The sequence below is a fragment of the Pleurodeles waltl genome, chromosome 7 (genome assembly GCF_031143425.1).
Source record: "Pleurodeles waltl isolate 20211129_DDA chromosome 7, aPleWal1.hap1.20221129, whole genome shotgun sequence".
Taxonomy (NCBI): domain Eukaryota; kingdom Metazoa; phylum Chordata; class Amphibia; order Caudata; family Salamandridae; genus Pleurodeles; species Pleurodeles waltl.
This window is the reverse complement of record NC_090446.1, coordinates 1,028,213,165-1,028,232,480: the sequence shown is the minus strand read 5'-3', so window position 1 is coordinate 1,028,232,480 and position 19,316 is coordinate 1,028,213,165. Positions and strand designations below refer to the sequence as shown.

The window sequence follows — 19,316 nt, the reverse complement described above, 5'->3', positions numbered from 1 at the left end:
AGAGGCATAAGAAACTGCGTTGTCATGACTCGGCGTTGTTCGGCACGGAGCTGGTCAAAATCAAGGTCTCCATCTCAACGGCGATATGGGAGGTGAGTCAGATGGTGACTCCGCAACCTCAGAGCCCTGAGGCTTCTCCGGCGCAGTCAGTCTTTGAGGTAGTGGCACCTCCGGACAGTCCTCTATTTTCACCTGCTGCTCATGATTCCGATGTTCAGCAAGCACAGGTGCAAGATGGAGATCAGCGGTATCCTGCTTTCCCGGCTCCAGGAGCGGATCGGGCGGCATTTTTGAATGCCATGTTCTCTATGTTCAATGCGCTGGCCTCTGCTGGTGCACCGGCTGGTCCCACGGGTCCGTTGGCATTTTCGCTGGGCTCCCCTGCTCCATACAAGGTGGCGCCGTTTATGCCATTCTATCCGGCTGAGGGTGCCGGACCGGCGCCGATGACATCGCCTCGAGGCCCTGTGGTTCCCATGATGTCACCTTCCAGGCCTATGGTGCAGATTTCATCGCCCGTCAGTCGACGCTGATGTTGGAGCTGCAAGTGTCCTAGGCGCCGTTGGGATCCGCTCCAGCGCCGGATCCGAGTGATGGCTTCGACCAAAGCCAACCTTCCTGTCCTGCTCCGCATCAAGTGTTGAAGCCAGTGTCCTCGACGTCGGCCAATTCTGTTGACGCCGAGGTTAGAGGCCAGACTGAGGTCACGCAGAAAGGCCTTGAGACTCTTAGAAGAGGAAGAGTATCAAAGGCAGTTGTTGGAGGAGGGGGAGATTGTGGAGCCCTTGGGTGAATATCAAGGGCTGGATTCGGCCAGTGGGCTTGACACTTCCCTGGAATGGGATTTGTCTTCACCGGGGGAGTTCATGGAGGAGGCGGCCTCCTTTCACACGGTGATTAGAAAGGTGGTAAACTTTTTACATCTTCCATTGCCTGCTGCAGAGGTTAAGACAAACATTTTAATTGAGGTCCTGCACCCTTCTTCAGCTTCTGCGGATCCTTTGCTTCCGTTCAACGATGCTCTTATGGAGCCCATATTAGAGCTTTGGAGGAAGCCTGTGTCGTCGCCTGCTGTGACTGTATCTGTAGCACGAAGATACAGAGTGGTGTCTGGAGATCCAGGGCTTTTATTGAAACATCCTACCCCGGAGAGTCTGGTTGTTCAGGCCTCTTGCTCTACACAATCTGTGATTCCATCGGACAGGGAATCCAAATAGATGGAGCAATCCGCAAAGAAGACTTTCTTTTCTTGCAGCATGGCTCTTAAGGCTGCGAATGCTACCTGTGTTCTTGGTAGATACTTCCACGTCCTGATGGACTCCGCAAAGGCTATGGTTCCTGACCTGCCGCAGGATGTACGGAGACCATTTGATGAACTTCTATCTGATGCTCAGGCTGCGGCAAAACAAACAATCCAGTCTGGTCTGGATTCCACGGACTCGGTGGCCAGGGCAATGGGTACATCTATTGGTACCAGAAGGCACGCTTGGTTGAGGTCCTCTGGGTTTTCTTCAGATGCACAGACTACTTTATTGGATTTGCCCTTTGATGGAGAGAAACTGTTTGGTGATAAAGCGGACTCTGCCCTAGATCGCTTTAAAGATAGTCGGGCCACAGGGAAGTCTTTGGGTCTGTAAGCCTCTTCTGTTACCTCTTTCAGGTCCTTTCGGAGGTTCAGGGGGTTTGGGCGTGGAGCTGTTTACCGTGAGAGGCCCCAATCCACGGTCCAGCACCCTACCAGCCTCCCATATCAGTCCTTTAGAGGGCGGGGGAGGATTTGGACAAGAGGGGCCATCCAGCAGCACCCTGCATCATCCTCTTTTTCTGGAGGACAACAGCAGGGGAACCAGCCCTAGTTTTCTCCCCTTTATCGAACACACTTCTCCTATAGGGGGAAGATTATGTCTGTTTCTCCACGAGTGGGAGTTTCAAACATTGTGAGTAAAGGATATGCTCTCCCTTTTCAGGAGTTTCTTCCTTCCATCCCTCCCTGTCCCTTGTTTTGTCCAGAAGATCATCTCCTGTTGTTGCAGCAGGAGGTTCAGATCCTATTTTCAAAAGGTACGGTGGAGTTGGTTCCAGAGCATGAAAGGGGTCAGTGTTGTTATTCAAGATACTTCCTGATCCCCAAGAACGACGGTTGTTTGAGACCAATTCTAGACCTGAGAATTCTGAATTTGTTCCTCAAACAGGAAAAATTCAAGATGCGGACTCTGGCACAGGTACTTCTGGCGTTGAACAGAGAGGATTGGAGGGTGTCTGTCGACTTGCAGGATGCTTACTTTCATATCCCTACACTCAGGTCGCACAGGAAGTATCTCCGGTTTGTGGTAGGGTCACAACACTACCAGTTTGCGGTCCTTTCGTTTGGTCTTACTTCAGCACCTCGAGCCTTCACGAAGGTGATGGCAGTGGTAGCAGCAAGTCTCAGAAGGAAGGGGGTATCAGTATTCCCTTACCTGGACAATTGATTAATCAAAACCAAGTCTCCAGAGCTTGTGTTGCATCATTTGCAGATGACAACTCAGTAGTTGTTCAGTCTGTGTTTTTCGATAAATGTACCCAAGTCTCACCTGGAGCCCTCTCAACGCCTCCTGTTCATAGGGGCAGTACTGGATACTGCATTGAATCGGGCCTATCATCCGCCTCAGCAGATTCAGGACATTCAGGCGTTGATTCCAATGTTTCAAAATGGAGCGTTTATTCCAGTCCTCAAGGTCTTACGTCTGTTCGCTTCTTGCATTCTGTTGCCAACTCATGCACGTTGGCACATGAGGGCTCTTCAATGGTGCCTCCGCAGGCAGTGGTTTCAGCACAAAGGGGATGTCTGAGTCGATAACGATTTCCAGAGACGCTGCAGAGGAGTTACGATGGTGGGCTGTGGACGGCAACCTTTCTCAAGGAAGGCTGTTTTCACTGCCACCTTCGGTGGCCACGGTCATGACGGATGCTTCCACTCTAGGGTGGGGAGCTTATCTGGGGGACCTGGAGATCAACGGTCGTTGGTCTCCAGTGGAACAGACTTCATATAAATCAGTTGGAATTGTGGGCGATACGTTTGACTCTCAAGGCCTTCCTCCTGTCCCTTCGCGGTCAGTCAGTTCAGGTCCTGACAGACAACACTACCGCGATGTTGTGTAATAAACGAGCAGGGAGGAGTAGAGTCGTATCTTCTCTGCTGAGAAGCTCTGCATCTCTGGTCCTGGCTTCAGGACTATCGGATTTGCTTGATAGCGAATCACCTGGCCGGAGTGCTCAACATACGTGCGGACTCAACATTTTTCGGCCCATCATGAGTGGCGTCTCCATCCAGATCTGGTCCTGCACATCTTTCAGATGTGGGGTTCTCCAGTGATCTGTTTGCCACTCTGGAGAACACTTGCTGCCTGTCATTCTGCAGCCTCCAGCATCCGGCGCAAGAAGATTTGGGGGATGAGTTTCAGATCCCTTGGTGCAATCAGTTGCTTTACGCATTTCCCCCCCCCCATACCCTTGATTCATCGAGTTCTGAGGAAGATTCGCCTAGATCGGGCTCAGGTCATTTTAATAGCCCCGGATTGGCCAAGAAGGGTGTGGTACACGGACCTTCTCCAACTCTTGCTGTGCCCTCTCCCTCTCAGGGCAGATCTCTTCTCACAGTCACAGGGGCAGGTTCTACACCCCCACTTCCAGGGCCTGCACCTTTATGCCTGGAGATTGAATGGGGCAACCTAAGTTCCTTTTCTCTCCCACCAGATGTAGTGGATGTTATTTTATCGGCCAGGCGACACTCCACTAAGTCAGTTTATGCTGGCAAGTGGGCAAAATTTGTGGATTGGTGTGGAGGAAGAAAAATTGATCCTTGGCCCACCTCTCTGAAATTTTATTATTTGCTTTAGATTTAGCAAAGAAGGGTTGTGCAGTGGCTACAGTTAAGGGTTATTTAGCTGCTCTGTCAGCCTTTCTTTGCCTCCCAGATCAGCCCTCATTGTTTAAATCACCTTTTGTGATCAGGTTTTTGAAGGGTTTAGTTAATAGGTTTCCTCCCACTCCTTTTCATGTACCTCAGTGGGACCTAAATCTTGTTTTACCCTTTTGAGCCCATGCACTCTTGCCCCTTAAGGTTTCTGGTGCTTAAAACAGTTTTTCTCGTTGCTATAACCTCGGCCAGGTGGGTTAGTGAGCTTCAAGCTCATTCTGTTAAACCCCCTCTACCTTGTTTTTCCCAGATAAAATGGTGTTGAAAACCAGGGCCGCTTTCCTGCCAAAAGTTGTCACTCCTTTTCATATAGGGCAGACCATTACCCTTCCATCTTTCTACCCTCCTCCTCACCCCTTGAAGGAGGAAGAGAGGCACTGTTTGGACCCTTAAAGGGCGCCTAGTTTTTATATTGAAAGGACGAAAGACTTTCGCCTGGAGGACCAGCTGTTCGTGGGGTATATTGGACAGAGGAAGGGCAGAGCAGTTCATACAAGAACAATCTCCAGGTGGGTCATTCTTTGTATCAAGATTTGATACTCGGCAAAGAAATTTCCCCCTGAGGGTATCAGAGCCCATTCCACCACGGCTAAGTCCGCTACTTCCGCCCTGGCAAGAGGGGTTCCAGTGGTGGACATTTGCAAGGCAGCAACTTCGGCATCCCTCCACACCTTCGCAAAGCATTATTGCTTGGACTCGGAGGTTAGGAGTGGTGGGCATTTTGCACGATCTGTATTGCAGGACTTCTTGGTGTAACCAGTCAGGCTCCCACCTCCGAGTGCGGTACTGCTTTGGGACTCTATTCTTAAGGTGAGGAATCCACAGGTAGTTGTATCCTGAATAAGTTACTTACCTTCGGTAACGCTTTTTCTGGTGGATACAATAGCTACCTGTGGTTTCCTTCACAGTCCCAACCGCCTCCCCATTGCCTGTCTGGTTACACTAAGATATGTGGTTGTATAGGTGTATGTATATATATTAATGTATTTTCCTGTGTATATATAAATGATGGTTTTGATTATATTGCATCATGGTAGTTTTATGTATATATGTATTTATGTATTTATTGGAGTTATTGTGGGGTCGGTTCTCATCTGTTCGCCTCAAAGGCACATACAAAATGGGTGAAACTGACGTCGGCATGCCGGCGAGAACCTCTTATTGGGACGGTGATGTCGGACGGAGTCGTGTGGAGCTGTGCAATTGTGATGTCGATGTGGAGAGCTGGGAAGAAAAATTTCCGTCGGATGCTGGCGCATGGGTGAATTCATAAGGTGAGGAATCCACATGTAGCTATTGTATCCACCAGAAAAAGCGTTACCGAAGGTAAGTAACTTGTTCTTCAGGGTTTAGTTGAAACTCTCAACCAACCCGTTACTTGGAGGTGGTAAGGAGTGGTGAACCTGTAATTGACCCCACATTCCTTCCACATGGCCTTTATGTACATGGACATAAAGTTGGTACCCTTGTCAGATACCACCTCCTTGGGGGAAACCCACTCGGGTAAAGATCCCCATCGGTGCCTGGACCACAACCGGCACCGTCCCTGTACTCTGAGGGATAGCTTCAGGGTACTGGATTGCATCGTCCACCAAGATGAGCCTGTGGCCCAGGGCTGTCTTGGGGGTCCAGAGGCCCTGCTATGTCAATACCCACCCACTCAAAAGGTGTGCTCACGACAGGAAAGGGTTGGAGGGGAGCTTTACATTTCCCTCCACTTTTGCCACTCGCTTGGCAAGTCTGCTAGGTCGTGCATTTGTTTCTCATTTGGGGCCAGTTGAAGTGGGTGACAAGCCTGTCAAAAGTCTTGCCCTCCTGCAAATGTCCTGCCAAAGGCACATTGTGAACCGAACCCAGTAGGAAGGCTCTGAAGCGTTGGGGTACCACCAGCACACGGGCTGCCCCAGGCTCCGCATCCTTAGGCTCGCTGTACAGGAGACCATTCTCCCAATACATTAGGTGATTCTTGGGCTCAGCGCCACCTGCCTGGTCCTCAGACAGCTGCCTAAGACCCATGAGAGTAGGGCACACCTTCTGCTCTGCACAGAACTCCGCCCTGGTGGGATCCCCAACTCACTGCCAATGGGTCAGCACCGGTAGGTCACAGCTCGGCTGCTTGTTTCCCTAGAGGTGCCGGAGCGTCCCCCCTCAAGGTCCGCCTCCTCCCAGACCAGGGGAACTTCAGAGGTGGGTTTCCCACGCCCCTTGGCCTTTCTCTTAACAGGCACCTGGGTCACTGTTTCAGGTTCCAGTTTCTTCTGATCTGTTCTTCTGAGAAAAAATACAGATGCTTTCTGAAGGACCTGCCAGACTTGCAAAGCGAGTGGCAAAAGTGGAGGGAAATGTAAAGCCTCCGACCAATTCCTGTCATGAGCACCTCTTTCGAGTGGGTGGGCATTGACATAGTAGGGCCTCTGGACCCCCAAAACAGCCCTGGGCAACAGGTTCATCCTAGTCTTGGTGGACCATGCCACCCGGTACCCTGAAGCTATCCCTCTGAGTACAGTGATGGCACCCGTTGTGCCTCGGGCACCGATGGGGATCTTTACCCGAGTGGGTTTCCCAAAGTCAGCTTACTATCAGTCAAGTGCTGGTGCAACTCTGCAAAACACAGACTAGACAAGTGCTCCCATGTAATTAAGTTGTACAACTCCTGAAAATCTTTGACATTACTGCCCTTCACCCAACCATCCAGTGTCCTGCAAAAAAGAATCCACACATTCTAACTAAGTTTTCTTACTCCCTCTAAACTGATCACTATACTTGTCAGGAGTGAGACCATACCTGGTGAGAAGGACCTCCTTCAAGTCAGAATAGCTGAGGTTGTACCCTTACCCAAAGCTAACAAAGTGTTCCTCCCCTCCTCTGTGAAGTGGTTTCACAATCCTGCTCCCCACCTCTTCTCAGGGACCCCATTCATGTGGATAGATGCCTCTTATCCCTGGAACCACCTCTGGATATCATCTTCTTGTACTCCCTTCCTACATTCTTGGGAATGCGGACTACCCTATCTGAGTGCACTGAGGCATTGCTGCCACAATCGCTGCTGGATCTACTCCTTTGATCCAGATCCTTTACTCTGAGCTCATGATCTAAGAGCATCATCTTCTCCATTACAAGCCTCTCCAACTCAATCTGATGTCTCCTGGCTTCTCTCCTGTCTTCCAGCTCCTCTGGAGTCATGCCCTTTGAACCACCACCACCACCACCACCACTGGTCCCTGGCTTGGAGGATTACCAGTCCCTCCCCCCCCCCCCCCCACCCCCACCCCTCGCAGCTCCTGCACTCCCAGCACATCTTTCCTTGGATTTGTCTCCACGGTCTTCCCAGTTGGATCTTCAGAATGCCCACTGGCATTCCTGGCTGCTACCCAGGCCTTCAGAGCCTTTTGTAGCTCCACCTTCTTAGTGAGGCCTCCAACTTGGACTTTGAAGGAACTGAAGTCAGTCTGCAAAAGCTTCACAGTGTAGGTTTCCAACCTATCCTCCTCAAAAACAAATACAGGGATGTAACTGATGATGCTCTTGACTGAGACATGATTTAATAGGAAGTTCAAGTTTGAACTCAAGACCAAAAATAGATCAAAGGAAAAATCTAAAAACCTGTATGTGATACGTAGAGGTCTGCGATATGCACGTAGTGTACACCAATCACTGTAGGTCAAGTACAAATGCAAGTCCTAGCCTCACCACTGACAACCAGTGTTAGAAATGGGGTCTCTAGTTGGCAGTCGGTTTGCAACCTGTCCAAGTAGGGACCCTCACTTGAGCCAGGATAAGGGAGATACCCAGCTCAGATAACCCCGCTCACCCCACATGGTAGCTTGGCACGAGCAGTCAGGCTTATCTAAGAAGCTCTGTGTAAAGCATTTGCACATAACATACAGTGAAAACACTACAAAAGAACACCACATCCGTTTTAGAAAAATAGCCAATATTTATCGATGTAAAACAAGACCAAAACAAAAAAATTCCAACATACAGTAATAAGGTTATGAATTTTGCAATAATTACTTAAAAATACAGTTCCTTGAAGGTGATAGCTGTGCCTGGGGCTATTATGGTGTCATGAACAACAAATCAATCATTTCAGGCCGGCTTCAGCATCACGGGCCAGCTCCGGTGTCGGGAAAACCCCCAAACAGTACTTTGGAAATGTAGGGCATTGTGATCCTTACGATGAGATCCGGAGTGTGGCATCGGCGGTTGTCAGTTCCGGAGGTCGGTGCAGAGGTCGTCCGGCCCTTGAAGTCACACGCGTTGCAGATCAAACTCTAGGCTGATGATAAAGTCAGGAGTGCTGGGATTGATGGCGTCAGCGCTGAGGTGTGAAGCAGGACGATGCGACGTGCGGCGCCCACAGGTCACGGTGCAGGAAGTGTTGTCGTTGCTGAAGTGCTTTCAACGGTAGGTCCAAGGCAGCAGTACAACGCGGGGCTCGCTCTGCGCGGTGCCCACGGGTCATGGTGCAGACAGGGGCCTCTGGTGACAATGCTGGAATCGATGGCGCAGGTGGACCAGGGCTGCGGTGCGAGCCGGTGCTTCATGTACCTCACGAGTGGTGGCCACAGTTCAGACAGCGGTGTAGATGTACAACATCATCAGGGATTTCAAGGCTGCGTTGTGAGCAAGGCGATACGGAGTGTGGGGCCCTATAGGTCACAGTGCAAGCAAGCAGCTCCGCGACGGCGTCAATGAAACCAGGGCTGCTGTGCAACATGGGGCACTGCTCTGTGTGGCATTGTCAGGTCACGGTGCAGGCAGCGGTGTCGCTGACTGCTTCGCGGTGCTTTTTCTTCTGTTGCAGCACAAAACATATAGTTTCCAGTGTTCTATGGAGATGAAGCTTAAGTCTTTGATATCCCTGAGACCTCAAACAGGAGGCACGCTCTACTTCAAACTCTTGGAGAAACTTCACAAGCTGAATACACAGCAAAGCCCAGTCTTTGTCCTCTTTAAGGCAGAAGCAGCAACTGCAAGCCTACCCAGCAAAGCACACACACTAAAGGGGCAGTACTCCTTCTCCAGCTCTTCAGCTCTTCTCCTTGGAAGAAGTTCATCTTGATCCAGAGGTGTTCTAAAAGTCTGGGGGTTTCGGTCCACTACTTATACCCCTTTATGCCTTTGAAGTAGGCAAACTTCAAAGGAAAGTATCTGTTGTTGACAAGACCCTGCATTGCCCAGGCCTGGCCCAAGACACACACACACCAGCGGTTGGAGACTTCATTATGTGAGGAAAGGCAGAGTCCTTTCATGTATGTCAGCGCCTCCTTCCCCACTCCAATCCAGGATACTCATCAGGATTTGCAGGCTACAACCCAGCTCCCTTTGTTTCACTGTCTGAAGGTAATTCACAACCGCCCAACTGTCAGGCTGACCCAGACGTGGAATACACAAGCAGGCGGAGGCATAGAGTGGTTTAAGCAAGACTATGCCAGTTTGAAAATGCACCTTTTAGAAAGTGGGCAATCTAAAAAACAACTTTACCAAAAGGCGTATTTTTAAAATTTGTGAGTTCAGAGACCCTAAACTGAATATCACTAACTGCTCCCAAAGGGAAACTACACTTAAAAGATATTTAAAGGCAGTCTCCATGTTAACCTATTAGAGAGATCGACCTTGCAACAGTGAAAACTGAATTTAGCAGTATTTCACTGTCTGGGCATGTAAAACATATCTGTACATATCATTCCTTTAACATACATTGCACCCTGCCCATGGGACTACCTAGGGCCTACCTTACGGGTGCCTTACATGTAGTAAGAGGGAAGTGGGTACATTTACCAGGTCGGATTATCAGTGCAAGACAGCACACATAGACACTGCAGTGGCAGGTTTGAGACATGCTAACAGGCCTACTCATGTGGGTGGGACAATCAGTGCTGCGGGCCCACTAGTAACATTTGATTTACAGGCCCTGGGCACACACAGTGCACTTTACTAGGGACATATTAGTAAATCAGATTTGCCAATCATGGATAAACCAATTAGCAGTACAATTTACATAGGGAGCACTTGCCCTTTAGCACTGATCAGCAGCGGTGAAGTGCACAGAGGCAATAAACTATCAAAAACAGAGTACAGAATACCATAAAAACTGGAAATCAGACTGCAAAAAGAGGGGAAACGTGCCAAAAGATGCCAGGACACAAAAGCCCTTACCATTTCTCTGCAGTTGATCAAATTTCTACTTAAAGTAGCATATTAGTTTGCACTTCTTCTCTGCTGTTTATGAGGATATGTTTGAACATAGTCTTACATTGTCATCATTGGACAGATTGTAATTCTATTTTCCTTATAGTAAACACTGTGATCTTCATGCATAATACTAAATGTAGTTCTTTTTTTCTCTTTTTAATTAGGTGATGAAGGTGATAACTTCTACGTAATTGATCAAGGAGAAATGGATGTAAGTGGCTTTTTTAAAAACATTTTACTGGCCTTTTATCTGTAGTGTGGTACTGTACTAGTGCTTCCATGATTAATAGATTGAGAGCTTCATTTTTCAATACCTTAGGAAGAATGAATGAATGAGGAAGAGGTAAATAAAGATAAATAAGGAAACGGGTATGTCCAGCTCTGGGATTACTTGCAAGGACATTTTACCAAAGACAGCCTGGCCTACCAAATGTCCACATTTGCAGTTTTGCAAATATACAATCTGAGTACAAGGGCATTTGTATCTTTTCAAGATATCTGAACGTAAAATCGGGCACAACAAAGGGTGGGCTTGTTGGCTTGGGGACTTGCAGAGATATCTTAAGTAGAAGTGTAAACAGTAAACATTAAATAATTAGAATCTATTGGTCAAATGTTTTGAAATGGTTCTACAATCTTCCTGCTTCTGCTTTCAGCTATTATTATAACTAATTCATCACATCGCCAAAGAGTATTAAACAGTTAGGCATCCATTTGATATTTGTTATCTACATTATCCTTTGCAACTCGGATAGGAAATGCTTTTGTAGTTTGGGGGGAGTGGGGCAAAGGAGGTATCAGAACGAAGGACTGAGACACCACTGAAAGAATACTGAGTTTGTTTCACATGTTTAACATGATTCAATGGTGAGTGGTGGACAGAAATCTGGCTTTCTGGTTTTGGGCCTGTGCAATATGGCAAATTTCTTAAGGACATTCATTGTGTAAGGTGATTGCTTTGAACTACGTTTAGCTGAACACTTTGTTTGGTGAATGGAACTACAGTGTTCGTGCCATTTAAAGCTGTAGATAAACATGCTGTGCATAGTCCTGTCCACTAGTGTTGGGCTTAGACATGTGGATCTTGATTTTCTTCTGAGATGTCTTCGAGTCATGGCATGGTCCACTTATTGATGGTAATGCGCCTTGGCCACTGGCTCCGTTTTTAGATTCATTCTTTCTGCTGTTAGGTTTGGACCTGCATTCACCGAGCTCTGAGTTGACAGCTTCTGCCGCTTTGTCTCATCACTCAGCTTCGCCATTCGAGTTCCTTGTGACCCCACCAACCCCTCTTAGACGACTTGTCCACTTTCGGGGACTTCTCTTCTCCTCGGCTTCTTGCACTGACAATGCAGTCTCCGGAATGGTTGGAATGCCTTTTCAGTACTGTCCACCATTTCATTTGAAAAAACCCATGGTTAGATCATCATCGGGTCTTCAGCTGATGTCTCACCGGAGCACTTCAAGCCATCCTGTGCCACCATCCTCATCTTCACGTTCAAAAAGACAATCCTAGCTTGATCTCTTCAGGGACCAGGACATTAAGGGGGAGCCACAGCCAGATCCTGCTCACAGGTGGTTGTCTGGAAGGATTCCCTTGGTCCTCTCTACCAGCTGCCCAACTTAGGAGACAGTAAGCCCTTGCCTTTCCTTGCAGGACAATACCCCTGTGCACCGTGACTCTTGCAGCTACCAAGGTGTGTTTGTTCCTCCTCCAAGGGATCATCAGGCTCCGTTTTTAATCCCAACTTCCATCACTCTTCTCTGCAAAGTACAGTCTCCTGCCTGCTGCTTCAGCGACGTGTGACTCCTCTCCAGGTGTGCTGAGTGGGCCTCACTGCGACTCCTGTGCCTACTGCCTGTGGGGGCTGCCTCCTCTTCTTGTGACTCTCCCAGCTGCTGAGGGTCACCTTGGGTCGAGATCCCCTGGGCCTTGCTGGTCCTCTTCAGCCTTGCAAAACCTTCTTCTCCGACTCTTAGATCTGTCAAGGCTTGTTGGTGGTTTTCCAGCACTACTGACTGACTGCAACACGACAGCCGACGTGGGACATCACTTGCATTACTTCTGGAACTCCTCTTCTGCTCCTGTTCTGCACTGCTGATATTCTGCATCCACTGAAGAGTGGGTAGTGGCTCCTGACACAACCGGACAATCCACCTTGAACTGAACTTGGTCCCCTTCTTTTATAGGTCCTCTTTTGTCAGGATCCACCTTTTTCTTTCTTCAGTCTTGTGTGGATCTTGCACAGTCCTTTTCCAAAGTTCCCCTGTGGGTTTGGGGAAAACATGTTCTTACCTCTTCTCTCCTGGTAGCTTGGGGGCACCCTGGTAATGACCTTTTGGGGTTCCTAGTTCCTCCAGCTCCCCTCTACTTATTCCACTTCCTTGGGTAGGGGACTGCCTTTCACATTCCACTTGTAAATGGCTGCCATCTCCTCCGCCCAACCCCCTCGCCGGGCTTCACTATTGTCTATTATTTTACTATTTGCTATTGCCTTTTATGCTTATCACTGACTTCTAATGTGTACATAATATTGTGTTTACTACCTCCTTGTGGAGTATTGCCTATCCATTATTTTAGCATATGTGTTACCATAGTAAAGTACTTTATTTTTGTAACACTGTGTAGTTCTTTCATGTGTGTAAGTGCTGTATGACTATAGTGATATTGCGTACATTTTGCATGTCTCCTAGATAAGTCTTAGCTACACATACACAGTGACCTGTAGAGAGCCCTGGCTTCCTAGACACTGTCTACACTTCATTAATAGGGGATACCTGGAATAAGGTGATGACACCATAGGTGCTTACCACACACCAGACCATCTTCCTACATATATGTATGCATAGGGTTTAAGGTGGTAATTACATCCATTGCATTGGACAATGTCCCTACACACAGTGTCAAAACTGATGAGAGCCACACAAGGCATAAGGGTGTCTAGTTTTCAGAAATGTCTGGGTTTGGTAGGTTTTCCTGGGCGGTGACTGAGCTAGAGCCCAAAATCCGCACCTACCCACGTTTTAACAAAGCATGGTTTTTGCTGGGTAAAATATGCTGTCTCGTGGTCACATTTTGGGGTATATTGTGTCACAGGTGCTAGACCCAGACACACAAGTTGGGGAACCAGTTTTATCAAGAGATGACGCTGCAGAAAAGTAGAACAGTTGATATTACCAATAGGACTTCTTTGCATTTGTGCCCACCAAATTAAAGTGAATGTCTAATAAAGACGACATTTTGCACAATGCCCTAAGAATCATATGCTAGAATGGGTATTCACAAATTCAGAGATAGACAAATAGCCATTCTTCTAAAATCCCCATTCATGGTTTATTTCAGAAATGCATAAGTTTCCTTCGCACTCATTTTTAACTCCTATTTTACCATGTGATTTGCTCTATACTCTGTACACAATGAAAAACAATTTTAAGGTGCACCTCAGTTGTTGGGTATGCGTGCCTGTGTGCGGGTTTTTTTTTTTTTTTTTGAGAGAACCTACCAACCCTATAAATCCCAGTCTCCAGAAGAGTCTAGTGGACCTACCAGTGTATTCCTTTTGTAAATCTGACATAGTGACAAGAAGTTACAGATGAAAACGTTGTTTCAAATGGCATATTTTCTTTATTTCAACAGTTTCTTTGGAAGAACCTTGAGGGATCTATACAATTGGGCCCCTTGCTGAATTCTGAATTTTGTCTACTTTTTAGAAGTGTATAGCTTTCTGGCAACTATTTCCACCACAAACTGAAGTAGGTTGAACAAACACAAATTCAGAAAAATTACCTACATCTTAGAAGAATGCCAAAACTATAGTTAAAAAAAAAAAATGAAAAAAAAGAAAAAGCTAATGGTGACTTCTAGCTGCAGATTCCTTACCTTAGAATTCCCCCCAGGCATCGGCCCTGGCATAAGTAACGTGCTTAGTGCTGAGATAGGTGCCACACCAGTACGCTGACATCAGTTCTTTCCATGCCAGTCAGCGCAGATCCAGAGAAAAGCTACCCCTACTAATTTTTTGACTGACTTTTTTTCAAACTTTTTTCAAACTTTTGTCAAAGTTTTTACAAGACTTTGTCTCCTGGTGTAAGGGATGTCCACCAGAAAGCCAAGTCCTAAGCCATGCTGTGCCTGTCATCGATCGATATCGGTGATGGACCTGCATTTAGTTTGTCCCTGGCGCCCCATATCGGAGCCAGTGTCTTATTCCTATGACAGGCATGCATTGTGTGAGATTGGGAGGGGTCCGTGGAACCTTAATACTGGGGTTTAAAAGATCCTAAAGACAGCTGGTATGACGATCTGGTGGATATCAGTGGATCGGACACTTCCCTAGACAATAGTCTGGTCTCTTCCCTTGCCGTAGCTACAGAGGATGGTGCCTCTTTTGCAATGTTGGTGCGGAGGGCAGCTAAGGACTAAGGACCTTATGCTGCCCTCAGTGGCAGTCAAGACAAACATATTGACGGAGTTGCTTTGGCTGGGAGTTGCTCACACCGAACCATTACTCCCATTCATTGAAGCCCTTACCGACTTGCTGCTCGCGCCCTAGTCCAATACCAAGGCACCTGTGGATAGGACAGTTACCTGCTGCCATCACCCTGCCCTAGGGGACGCCAGTTTCCTCACCCAGCACCCCAGCCTGGTGAGTTTGGTGGTCCAAGCCTGCACCTCTAAAGTCAATACCAGCACATTCCATACCACTCCACCGGACAGAGAATCCAAAAGGCAGGACACCTTCATGAAGAGGATATTCTCTTCTGCCAGTCTGGCACTTTGGTCGGTGAACACAGCATGCCTCTTGGGCCGGTACGTCTATATGATCTGAGACTCACTTGCACAAGTACGGCCCATGTCTCTGCGGAGGCCACAGCCATACTCTCTCAAGCAGTGACTGACTGGATGGATGTGGTTGAACGTGACAGACTTGATGGGCAGAGCAATTTCACAGTCTGTGTCCCATAGGTGCCACGACTGGTTGAGAGCTTGGCTGTTCCGGGGAAATCCAGGCTTCGGCCATGGACATGCCCTTTGATGACTGACATCTGTTTGGACTCTGCGCTAGAGCGCTTTAAGGACTGCAGGGCTACGGCCATGTCTTGGGCCTTTCCACGCCCCCTGCCAACCCCTATTCACCTTCTACCCCTTTTGTGGCCACGGAAGGGTCGTCTAACTGCATCTTTATACACCCTGCAACCACAACAAAAAATACGTCTTTTCATGGTTGAGGATGCTGTTCCTGTGGACTAGATGAGGTTGCTAACCAGAAGTCGAGCCAGTCCAACCCCACTGTCCTCCCACCCTTCTTGCTCCTCCCTCCCTTTAGCCTCAAACCCTTTGCCTTCCGACCATCAAGGGCATCCAGTGGCGGTAGCTTGTCCAAAGGGCTACTCCCTCCCCTTTGTGACCAATCCCCACCACTCCTCCCACCCCACTCCAACTTCTTGCGAGAGATTTTAAACAAACCATTCAGTGAGGAGGTTTGAGCTGAAACTCTGTTATAATAACACAATTCTGTTGAAAATCTGTCACAAGAATTTGGTATGCTTAAAGCAAATCGTTTATTATGGGCTTAACAAGGCTTTGTCTTTGAAGTCATCCCATGCTGATTACTGGATGGATTGTTGTTTGGATTAGCGGGTCTTTTGGACATTGAATATTTTGCAGCTGTAACAGTAGCTTTGCTGGCAACTTGTACAACTGTTCTTTCTTGAGATGACCTGCCACTCAAGGAATCTAATTAAATTCAGATAATGGTTAAGATATAGGATTTTGAAAAGAAAATTTGCCCCGAAGAAGCAGGTTTGTATTTTTACAAAACATGTTTTGACAACTTGAGAGCTTCTTCCTGTTAAATTTGTCCCAACAGGACATTACTATGATTGGCGCTTAATTTAATTTGTCTGTTGTATATACTTTTTTAATACATCAATATTGTATTGAACATAAAGAGATATAAGAAATGTATATTTATGGTGCACTGTGTGTTTATATTTGAATTGTGACTCCCCACTACACAGTCCTCTTCAACCTCCAGAATATGGTGAACCTTCTGCATGCGTTGGAGTGCATTAACAAGCCAGTCACCCCTGACTGACTCTCAGACGCCGCCTTTCATTGGAGCTGTTCTGGACACTGTTCAGTTTCAGGCTCATGCTCCCGAGCAGCAGGTCCAGGATATTCTGACTGTTACCGATGTTTCAGCCTTTATCTCAGATTTAAGTGTGACTGACTTTGAGGTTGCTGGCCTCATGGCCTCCTGCTAGTAACATATGCCCACATACGAGGACCATGCAGTGGGGACTCAAGTTCCAGGGGGTGCAGAATCAGGGAAATCTCTCTGACATGATCCAGATCTCTGAGGGAACCCCAAAAGACCTGCAGTGGTGGCTAACAAACTGTGATTGTCTCTGTAGCAGAACCCTGTCTCTTCCCCCAACCATAATTGGCTTTGGTAACCGATGCGTCACTCCTGGGCTGAGGCGGCCATCTGGGAGAGGTAAAGATCAAATGACTCTGGTCTCCTGCATAATGTAGACTTGATATCAATCTACTGGTGCTTCAAATGCTCTCATTGGCATTAAAAGCCTTTCTTCCTTCAGTCAGGAAAAGGCTGGTACAGGTGTTCAAGGGCAACACCGTGGCCATGTAGTATTGCAACAAGCAGGGTGTTGTGGGGTCGTGGACACTTTGTGCCTCTGGATTTGTCTGGAACACTGGGGCATATCCCTAGTGGTTCAACACCTGGCTGGCTTTCTGACCGTCCGAGCAGACAAACTCAGCCATTGATGCCTAGCCGATCACAAATGGCATCTCCATCCAGAAGTGGTGCATGGTCCCTTCGAAGAATGGGAGAGCCTTGGTTATATCTGTTCGCCTCAGTCTCAAATGCGCAAAGTCATCTGTTTTGCGTGGTAGAGTTTTCAAGGCAGCTCTTGCTTTGAGATGCTTTTCGGCTCTTGTGGATCTCTGGCCTCCTGTTTCTTTCTGGGCGTACTTTCGGAGCATACCACTCCTACCAGGAGTTCTCAAGAAGATCAGAACCGACCAACCCAAAGTCATTGATGAGACTCCGAATTGGACAGGGAGAGTCTGGTATCCAGAGCTGTTGAGCACGACCACGGGTCCTGCAATCAGGCTGCCATGTCTTCTGTCAGGATCTTCTGTCACAGCAGCAGGGCAGGGTTCTACACCCTCGGACATCATGTGTGGAAATTTAGCCACGACAGTTGACGGCTTTCAACCTTCAATCGAAAGTCTGCATTGTTATCTTGGCAGGCATCCCTCCACCAAGACGATATGCGCCTGCCATTGCCAGAACTTAAACCTATATCTGCACCCCTTTCACAGGTTCTTTTTGTTTATTCTTACTCTAGCCCATCAGGGCGCTCTACTTTGGGCATATTAAAAAGTTATCTTTCTGCTTTCTCAACATTTATGCATTTGCCAGATCAGCCATCTCTTTTCAAATTCCCTATTGTACATAGGTTTCTAAAAGGTCTTTGTGCTCCCACCAGCACCTTTTGGTTATGCCACAGTGAGACCTCAACCTAGTTCTGAAGATTTTGATGTGTGCTCCCTTTGAGCCACTACATAACTGCCCTCAGTCTTCTGACCATACAAACGTCTTTCCTAGTGGTGATAACATCTGCCAAGAGGGTTAGGGAGTTAAAGGAACTGTCAGCACATCCTCTGTTTCTCAGCATCTACCCAGACAAACTGGTCCTCTTTACAAAAGGTGGTAACTCCCTTTCATGTAGGCAAATCCATCACGCTGCCTACCTTTTACTCTTCGCTTCTCACTTCTAAAGAGGAGGAGAGACTTCATCGGCTGAACCCAAAAAGAGATTTGTCGTTCCTCCTTGACTGCACTAAAGAGTTCTTGGTGGGCGATCAACTTTTTGTGGGGTACTTCAGATCTAAGAAAGAAAAGGCGTACAGAAACAGACCATCTCATGATGGATAGTGGTATGCATCAAGGTCCGCTACTATCAGGCCAAAAAGAAACCTCCTGAAGGATTGCAGGCACATTCAGCCAGAGCCAAGGCTCCGACCACTGCCTTAGGATTGCAAAGTTTCTGTCCTGGAGTACTGTCAGACATCAATGTGAGCATGCCTGCGCTTGTGTTTTTTTATTTTTTTATTTTTTTTACATAGCACCACTGCCTGAGCAGTCAGGCTGAACGTGATGGTCATGTTGCCTGGACTTTGTACTCTAATACGTATTGCAGGCCCTCCTCTGGGGCGGTATTGCTTGCGTGTCTATTCTAAGGCAAGTTATCTGCAGATAGAAGTCTTTATCAGATAAGCCATTTACTTACCTTTTGCTAACACCTTATCTGGTAGAGACACTATCTAACTGCAGATTCCTTACTGACCCAAACATTCTCCCCCACTCTGCGAATAGATTTTTGAATTAAGAACTGTTTTTTTCCTTCAAGGGCCCTAGCTTAACACACCCGTGCTCGGTGTTCTTCGTGGTTCAGAGCTTCTGATGTGGAAAGTCCCCGGGGAAAAAAAAAAAACTGACATCAACGTTCTTGTTGGTGCCTATATAAGCAGTCTGAACATCACTGCTGGCATGGACAACACCACTCAAAGCCGAACGAGGCCACCTTCCGATGCACAGGGGTACTTCTCACCAAAAGTTTCTGGGTCCAGTCCGATGCCTGGGGAATATCCTAAGGTAAGCAATCTGCGGCTAGATACTGTCTACCAGATGAGGAGTTACCATGCAGCTCTGCATGTTACTGAAAGCTGTAAAGATAGTGTTTTTTGTTTTTTTTACCACAGCAAACCTGTCATTGATGCCATTTTGAGAAAACGGACTAGACACTTTTTTTTTTTGTGGAGCAATTCTTGTTCCCATTTTTCCCCCTAAAAACATAACATAACATAACGTAACTATATTTTGTTTATTTTCTCAGTCCCTTCATGGAAATCCACACATCTTAGTACCGTTAGAATCCCCATGATGTTGGGGGGGGGGTAGGGGAGTGCACAAATTTGATGTGGATGCTTTGCGTGGGATAAAATTTTATTAAGGCTGAAGTGCGAACTAACTCCAATAGACAAAAAAGGGCTCTGCACTGAGCTGAAAAAGCCTCAGTAGTTAAGGGGCTACTAGCCTCAGTAGTTAAGGGGCTACTAGCTGCTGAT

General features: G+C 47.5%; 1 protein-coding gene across 1 annotated transcript in view; it reads left to right on the top strand.

Annotated features, from left to right (window-relative positions):
* PRKAR1A (protein kinase cAMP-dependent type I regulatory subunit alpha) overlaps positions 1-19,316 on the top strand; it is a 252,595-nt gene that overhangs the window by 77,196 nt on the left and 156,083 nt on the right. Inside the window, exon 6 of the mRNA XM_069199844.1 lies at positions 10,321-10,367. Coding sequence (XP_069055945.1) covers positions 10,321-10,367 — 47 coding nt within the window. The remainder of the gene's footprint in view (positions 1-10,320; positions 10,368-19,316) is intronic.